At 32.1% G+C, this 9,320-nt stretch overlaps 1 protein-coding gene across 1 annotated transcript; it reads right to left on the reverse strand.

The window, feature by feature from the left end:
• Positions 1-2,016: 2,016 nt before the first annotated feature.
• Positions 2,017-8,194, reverse strand: LOC110909160 (glutamate decarboxylase). The gene is made up of 7 exons (XM_035982802.1): positions 7,847-8,194; positions 7,442-7,646; positions 4,567-4,767; positions 4,254-4,468; positions 3,344-3,597; positions 3,199-3,251; positions 2,017-2,697 (listed from the first exon to the last, which is right to left on the reverse strand). Exons 1-7 carry the CDS (start codon positions 7,933-7,935, stop codon positions 2,227-2,229), a joined length of 1,488 nt encoding a protein of 495 aa, XP_035838695.1. The 5' UTR covers positions 7,936-8,194; the 3' UTR covers positions 2,017-2,226.
• Between the last annotated feature and the right edge of the window lie 1,126 nt (positions 8,195-9,320).

Raw genomic sequence — 9,320 nt, forward strand, 5'->3', positions numbered from 1 at the left:
ATTTCAAACTCAACTTGTGCAATTCATTCCTTTGTTGATCTTTCTGTTTGAGGAACATGCCAATATCCCCTAGAAGTCATTCCATAGTCAGTGCCTTTTAAAAATCCACATCTTTCCTTGCCAAGTACTACTGTGACCAGAATTTAACTAAACGTTTGATGGAGTATTCTGGTGGACTTAAATTGCAATAAAATAGAAACCTTGGTATGTAAATTGCAAAATATTTGAATTCGTAAAATATAGCAATAAGCATTAAATTACAGGGGCCAAAACCGCAATTTACTCCTGAATATATAAATGATTGACGCGTATATTTTTAAATCAAGAAATTGAATGTGAATGGACGAAGTAAAATAAGCGGAAAAAGAATATTGAGACTCACACAATTGTGATACGTGTCGCAACCAGCTTTTTATTTAGTATGTATAGAAGATTTTTTTCATCTAATTTTGTAATTAATTTACATGGTCAAATTATTGAAATTGTTACATCAAATTATCAACCATTAAAGTATCTTAATGTGTATTAATTACGTTTAATTAATATATACAAGAAAGTAAACAAGCTTTATTGTTTTGATTTGTTTACCTTTCACGCGTATATGGAGCACTTTGTTGGCCATCAATCGCGCTACTCGTTTGACTTTATGTAAAACGAAGGATGCACTTTTTCATTTCAATGTATTATACACGTTCACAGGGTTGGGTTGAACCTAACACCATTTGAACCGTTACTTGTTTGGTGTGGAAATTGCCACATGGAATCATTCGATTCCTTGCCATTACTACGACTCGTTCGCACGTTTCAATTGTTGTGATGTGTAACTCTCTTTGTTTGTTTTTTTAATCTCTTAAGTACTCGTAATTGGATCATTATTTTCAAAAGGTGTTTAAAAATCGTTGTATATGTTTAATGCACCGATTGTCAAATAGTTTTAAAAAACGTATACAATTCACAACACTGTATAGCCGTGCTCCTAAATCCTTATTCACGACACAGTCCCAACATCTAGACTTATGCATTACAACTAGTAACCTTTTTCAATGTTGCACACCCAGACCTTTTTATCAATTAGTTTTGCTGGACATATAAACACAACTAAATAACCAATGTTACAAATTAAATTGAAATTATACCTTTATCACCTTAAAGATCGTAATTTCGCTTTCATCATCCTAATTCCTAAAATATTGTATTCATTGATTATCGTCTAGTCTACTTACTTTGGTTATTATATACACACATGATCATTTATGCAAACAATGTTATGACATCTTTACTCTTTAGTATCTTTTATATTAGCCTTTTGCAAAACAGCTTATTTCGTTTGATGAAAGAAGATCCCAATATTTATCTTTTATTCAAGGGTGAAATAGGTGATTCGCAATAAAAATACTTTAATAGTTTTTTATATCAACTTGAAAATAAATAATAATATTCACATTAGTAGATATAAATTTGTGTCTATTTGCTTTGGGAAATGTCTCATGGCTAGATATGTATTTCAAATGTACGCATTAAAAAATAAAAATATTACTACCTCCGTCCCATTAAAAGTGTCTTATTTTGAATTTTCAAAGTCTTTATTTAAAACTTTGACCTTAAATAATTTTGTTTGTGTTAGATAATACTTGATGAAAGTTATATGATTTGATTGTGTTTTACAAGTGTTTTTATCGGGTTAATTTTTATCAAGTTTTATATAACACAAAAATATATAATTAAAGTCAAAGTTTATAAATAAAGACTTTGAAAATTCAAAATATGACACTTTTAATGGGACAGAGGGAGTAAAAGATACTTTAAAGAGAGAAATACCAATATACTTTTGTTAGTAGAAATACCAATATACTTTTGTTAGTAGAAATACCATTGTACTTTAAATTTGAAAACAAAATAAAAATATTATTAGTTACCAATATTTTTCTCTCTTTAAAAAAATATATATACTCATTTTCAATCTAATAAGTTACAAACGGTAAGGAACCATGTATAAAGTATAAACTACAAACAAAATCCTTGCCAATTTATAATTTTATTAAATTACAAAAAAGTTGCAAACATCCTTGACATAATACAAAACCAAATTTAATTAAGTATTAAACCCACACAAAATATAATCGAATATTAGATGGGTTTGAAATTCGTTCAAATGCAAGCGTTACACAATACAAAATTAAAATCCATAATTTAAAATTTTCAAAACAAGATATTAATTAACCGCATCTAACACACTCCATTAGTTTTCTTCTTGTCAGCTACAAACTTCCTCCAAAAATCTGTAATCTTCCTTTGCACTTCCAGTTCGGTTTGTTTGACCACTAACCCCTTCTCTTCATGAATCTCTATCTTAGCGGTGACTTTAGCTGGTAATGTATCGAGCTCGTGAAGCACCTTCAGGATGTCAGTCACGAGCCGTTCAGCCAATGTCCTTGAAAAGTCTTCCCTTATCACGACTCTGAGAACCGTGATGTGTTGGGCATCTGGTGGCATTGTGTAAGCTGGCACAATCCACCCGAACCGCCTTAACATGTCTGATATTTCAAACTCGTTATGCTCACTGTGGTCTTTTAGTGAAAAGGCTACGAGTGGGACACCATGGTCTTTGGACACGATGTTAAAGCGCCCGGTTTTCTCTAATCCTTCCTTTAGGACCATTGCATTTTCTTGACAGTTTTCCATGATGTTCTTGTATCCCTAATTAAAAACATATATCAATCGTACAAATGTTAGTAAATTGCTATATTAGGTCTTTTTATGAAAAGAAAAATAGATAAAATTCACCGGTTAGTTATTTTATTTCAAAGTCTTTAACCAGGTTATTGTGTTAATGTTATGATGATGAATGAAAAGTGAAGAGAAATATCTCAAAGTCTTGTTCCTCTGTCTAACTTCTTTAAGTCTGACCCGCTCAATAGGTTATCATTTATCAAAATCCAATTGGTACACAACAATTGGTCTCAGAGCGGCCTTGATCCACTCTTTCGGACGCTCAAAAATTTAATAAAATTTTCCATAATCAGTTTCTTCTACTAAATCCATAAATTGTTATCCCACAATGAATAAAAAATGTAGAATTCAGTTAAAAAAATTTAACAAAAGAACCCTTGTTCTATGTTGCAAAAATTAAAAAAAAAATGGTGTCAAAGAAAATATTGAGATTATAAACAACATGCTTTATAATCGATGCAAACTAACCTCGAAACCCAATCGAATGAGCTGATAGTACTGAGCAATTATTTGATTAGAACCTGAAAAATAATTGCGCGATTGTTAAAATCCGATAACAAGAAATAAAATTTGTTCATCCAAACATTAGATTTTTTTAAGACTATAAACTTACCTTTAGAGAAGTTGAGAGTGAAAGTTGGTTGATCAGCACCAAGATAGTTAATATGAAAGATGAGCTCATCAGGCAAGTCTTCTTTGTTCCTCCAAATCACCCACCCAACTCCAGCATAAACAAGACCATACTTGTGACCACTAACATTTATACTCTTTACCAACGGCAACCGGAAATCCCATTCCAATTCCGGGTAAATAAATGGTGCAATAAAACCACCACTTGCAGCATCCACATGAATTGGTGTATCCCATCTACATTCCATAAAAAGTGTCATGAGGTACAAATTAATAAAAACAAACACACTAGTACTAACTGGATTGCAACGGTCTTGATCATCGATAAAAGTTTCGTCGCAAGACGGATTTTTCTTTCACAAAAAAATGTAGCTAATATCCGATTGTGTAGTACACTGCTAGAAAAAGATTTAATTCCAATGAAAATGAAATGGGTCAATAATTGCAACCCATTCCCGACACAAATCTGACTTGGAAACCCTAATTTGGCGACCAAATACCAACAAACTAAATCGTATGAATAGTTTTAGTCGAAAACTTTTTGGTAGAAAATTGGTCGGAAACTATTCTAGTATTGAACATTTCGATCAGAAATTTGTCGGAAACTAATTTGGTTCGGTTAGAAATCGTTGAGAAAAAATTTTGTTTAGAAACTTGTGTGATTTTTTTTAGTTGGAAATTCTTTTTCCACTGACCACTTTCTGACAAAATCACTTTAGTCGGAAAATGGTCATTTCCTATAAATTTCAAACGAATATTTGCTTAGGAAACGATCCATGGCCGTTTCCTATAAATTTCCAACGAATATTTGCTGAGGAAAAGACCCAGTTTTCTAGTTGTGATAATAATGTAAATCAAGAGTATTAACGGGTTGGGGGGGGGGGGTGGCGTACCCAGTCTCGGCATTCTTCTTAACCAAGAGGTCATTTAACCGCTTAACATCTTCAAATTCACCATTGAGGGTGGAACCCAAAATTGCAGCCACACAGATGGTGTTTTCATCAACCATTTCCACAGCCTTATCAGGGTCCATCACATAGTAACCCTCACTCAGTTTCACTTCCTTCAACTCCACTTCAAAATACCTTGCGAATTTCTCCCAGCAAACCTATTTATTCTCAGATAATGTTATTATATATCAAATTTCAATAAATTAATTGACTAATATTTTTTTAATTAAAAAGAAAGTGAAAAATTTTTATTTACCTGAACATTGGCACCGGTAACAATGTTGGGTTTATCACAAGGTTTGCCAAGTGCTCTCATTTTGTTTTGCCATTTTCGTTTGAAAGCAAGTCCGGCAAGCATGATTGCCTCCGATGAGCCCACGGTTCCAACCCCGACCGCTGTTTCTTCGTCCCCAAGTGGTGCATTGAAGAGATGTGCTATCATGTTCACACAACGGTTCTGCATTCATATATAACAATGTTAACATACTCAATCAAATATGATTAAATATGATTAAAGAAAAATATAGTTAAGTTATTGATCAACATTTTATTTTGTAGTATTAGAAATCGTGTCACTTCAATACATAGTTCAAGTCAACCCTTTTCAAGTGTTTTTTTCCCAAAATATATTGATTCTACTCCTTTTTTATTTTTAACAGCCAACATTCTATGCCACTGTCTATATGAATTCTATTCACAAATATATATATATAATTACAATCTTATCCAAACAGCTAGACTGTCTAGTTATCCTCTTATTAATCTGAATTAATAAGATTAAAGTTGATCAAGATTAATCTGAATTTAAGATTCGGGTTATTCAAAATTGATGTGGTTTCAGTTTATATATTACCAATATGGACAGTGAAAAAAAACTCTGATAAAAAATCAAGGAATCAACAAAATTAAAAAGCTTGAAACAGAGAATTACAATTAAATAAATCATATCATATAATATTATATTAGAAAACAAAGTTGCAATTATCATGCCGTCCATTCACTAAAGTATTTCATATTAAATGATGAACTACAGTGGACCATGATGTATATATCATAGCATGTATCGCGTTGTTAATATTTTATGACCATGACCTAAAATTACTAATCCAATGGTAGTAGGACGTGATAGCATCAACAAAGGCACCTGCCCTAATTACTAGAAAATATTTCAAATAATTTATCATACTTTAATTATTATTACATATAGTAAAATAGATATCTTTCAGACACAAAACTATTATAAATAGTTGTAAAGTGTACCATGGATTGTATTTTTATTCCGTTTGAATTGTCAAAGTTGTAATGATCTTTTGTATTTACTCGGTTATCCACGTTGTAGACCCAAAAGATCGAACAAATTATATATATCTGCCAAAATCAATTATTTCTTATATTCGTACCACTTTAGAAATTTCTATTTTTATTTTTACTCAAACTAATTAAAAAAATATGCTATAATCAACACACGTTAATGAAAAAGAAAATAATGTAATGAAACAAAAATATCTTAGTCTTCTTAAAGTATAAATGCAAAATGAAAAATAAGACTTAGAAATTATTGGCAAGCAAAGAAATCAATCACGCAAAGTCGTTGAGTCTTTTAAAATTCAAAATCCCTGTCGAGACTTATCTTAATCAGATGAGCCATGAATATTCGATTTTTATTTTTTAAAGAAAAGAAAACCACATATTTAAAAGTTATATAATGACTGATATTGAAACACAGACATGACGAAAATGATATATGATGTTTGATTTGTTAATGATTATTTAAAAATATGAAAATTCTTATTCAACGGAAATGATTGGAAATAAAACGAGAGTGATAATAAAACTGATGTATTTATACTGTTGCAATATGTAATAATGTTAAATTTAAATAGAAAGTATTAATTTGAAACTTTTGCATCTGTTTAAAAAGGTTGTACAGTAATTAAAAAAACATCTCATTTTACTCTACACACCCACACACACATAATATAATACTAATTGTATTAAAAGAAAATAACAATTCAAATATATATTAACGTTTGACCAACTCCTTACATTGTATGTGAGTTGTGAGATCCAATGACCTCTTAAACCAAACCATTTATATAGTATTGTGTTAACTCTTTGGAAACAATATTTGTATGTCCATGTGCATGTTAATCGGTTGTCTTAACAAGAGCATTAGGAAACCCCTTATTATTTTGAATTGTTATAAGGACTTGTTATGGAAGTTGTTTATAATTCTTTGAAAAAACAGTACCATTGACAATAATATATTGTTACTTACAAATCTAAAAGATATTAAAGAATTAGTTGTTGACATTTCTGCAAGTTAGCTCTAATTAAATATATCGATTTGTTATTTTGATGCTTATTCAAGACTTTATTTAAAAAATATAAGTTACATATAGATAGGGACTATAAATATTTTTAAACACAGCTGGCATCACCGAATTAAGCTAATGACAAAAGGCAAGGTTAAGGACAAAAAGCCAGTAAAAATGGGATCCGATTTGAGACTTTTGCTAGAAAAACTTAAAACGATACGCACCGCCCCCTTGTTAGTTTAGGGACCACAGTTACGAATAAACCATAAATAAAATTACAATAATATGAAATATGATAGCATAAAGGAATGAATATGTAAAAACTTAATGTAATCGCAACCGCAATGATGGTTAATTAAAGACATGACAAGCTATAGGGTTACGTTTTTTTAATCAAGAAGTTATGAATTGAGTATCATTTGTCCGTTCAACTTCAAATATCTCTTTTTCTTTATTGACCACATATTATATTCATAATTCATTTCATCTGACCGGCTTTTGGCAATAAAAGTTAACACAACATATCTCCTTTGGCAATATTTTACTGTATAATTAGATTACATATTAAGCAAAATAATATAATATCTCTATGTCTTCATGATCTATTGAAGGTTTAATTCTGGTGTGTTAAACAAGTATCCACTGCAACAAAACTGTCGATTTTCATAAAAACTTAAAAAGTCTTGTTACAGAAATTCCGACCATTTTCCAACTAAAAACTTATATAAAAATGTTGGTTAAAAACGTGTGACAGTTTTCTAGTAGTGATACCAGAGACTACAATCAAATGATGTAGAAGAATAAATGACAAACCTGGAGTTCAGTAGTGACAGGATATTCATCCATATCAACATAGTTCTTATTAATCGCAGCCATCATAAGCTTGTCACATTCAGGCTCCATCCACGTTGTCACGAACGAAGCCAGATTCAGCCTCGGATTCCCGTCCAACATCAGCTCATCATTTATAATTTGATAGGCAGCCTCCTTAGGGATCGATTCCTCCGGCATCTTAAACCTGAAATCATATCACCAAAAATCAATCTCGAAACAAATGTCATAGCAAAAGCAGTAGCATGCCCAAAAATTTATTTCATGGGACGATCAGGGGCTTAACCAAAAGGTATAAATAACACTAATTTTTTTTTTCGGTTGACCCATGGTTATACTTTATAGCATGGGAAAGTTTGTTAGATCTGGCCCGTTTGGACGATGTACCTCGGGAGAGAAGTGCGAACGTATCGTGACGCAAATGTTGAGTGTAGAGAGACATCGGACTCTGAATGAACGGTTCTTGATAGCACCATGCTTGCTGAGTTACTGTGTGTATATTTGTGTGTGTTCTAGAGAGAGAGACACTTGGATCATGTGGGGAGGAGATTAAGGGAACGAGAGCATTTATAATGGCGAAGAATGTGGGATGACAGACGGACGCGTTTGAAAATTATTATGTTGTCAACTTTTTTTTTTTTTTTTTTTTTTTTTTTTTTTTTTTTTTGTACAAAATGAGATTGGTAAGGATTTTTATTCCAAAATACCGTGAGGATTTTTATTCCAGAGTACCGTGTACAAAATGAGATTGGTAAGGATTTTTATTCCAAAGTACCGGAACATTTAGCTTTCACATTGGTTGATATTTGTTTCTATACACAAGTTTAGCTTTCACATTAGTTGATATTTGTTTTTATACAAAAGTGTTTGTTAAAATTGGGAAAAGTCATGATTGATACATTAATTAATACCACAACCTCATCACCACCCAAATTCCAATCATAACATACCATACCACGATGTTAAGAATATACTTCTCCTAAGTTTAGATAAGATGTGAGACGTTTAAAACTAATGTATATTTACGATTTATAGAGGTTAGATTGATGTTAATACTTCACTTATTGACCGTCGACCATTAAGAGTTTCTTTTCATCAAAACGCTTTAGAGATCAGATATACAATGTCTCACTAATAAGGTGGTGATATATATCCTAACCACTCTTTGGTAGGATCACTAAAAGCACCCACAATCTAGTGGTTTTGCTCATCCGTTTTACCATGGCATGTGGGACGGACCACTTACCTCACTCGGCCACATTGCAACACTAGTCCGGTTCGTATCAAGTCCGGCAAATCCGGACCTCCAACGGACATGTTTGCGGGCTCTTCGCTCGTTTCGTCTGTTCCTCCTTTTCCGCAATGGTTTGTTTGGTGCCGATGGTTAGATTACTCGAGTTTCTCGAAGAAGATGAGAAATTCTAGGGTTCTTTGATGTGAAATTTGGGGGGTTTTCTTGATAGTTTCTTAACTTAAACAATTGTCAATCTTCGGATCATGGCGAGGTGATTCTGATCATGCCGATCTTTATATCTTGACGACAGTATTGGAAAAATCGGGATTAATCGCTAGTCGGCCGACCACTAATTAATTTTTAGGTAATCGGTGAATTAATCGCTAGTCAGCCTAATCGACCAGAAAATCGGCTCTCTAATTGGTCGGGAATAAACAATTCTGGCGAGATTCCGGTCGGATTCCGACCAAATTCGGGCCAAAACATGTAAATTCTGGCGATTAATCTTGTATACTTAAAAAACGGGTAGAGGAGGGTTAAAACCCGCCTACTTAAAAATATAAACAAATGTGTGTATATATGATAAAACTAAAAATCACATATAAAAAATTCAATCCAATTTATCCT

The sequence above is a fragment of the Helianthus annuus genome, chromosome 14, assembly GCF_002127325.2.
Source record: "Helianthus annuus cultivar XRQ/B chromosome 14, HanXRQr2.0-SUNRISE, whole genome shotgun sequence".
Taxonomy (NCBI): domain Eukaryota; kingdom Viridiplantae; phylum Streptophyta; class Magnoliopsida; order Asterales; family Asteraceae; genus Helianthus; species Helianthus annuus.

Coding starts and splice junctions, on each gene's coding strand:
- LOC110909160 (XM_035982802.1), bottom strand. CDS start 7,935: ATGGTGCTATCAAGAACCGTTCATTCAGAGTCCGATGTCTCTCTACAC. Junction 3,598..4,253: donor AAGAAGAATGCCGAGACTGG/GTACGCCACCCC, acceptor TATGGAATGTAG/ATGGGATACACCAATTCATG. Junction 2,698..3,198: donor TCATTCGATTGGGTTTCGAG/GTTAGTTTGCAT, acceptor GTTTTTAATTAG/GGATACAAGAACATCATGGA.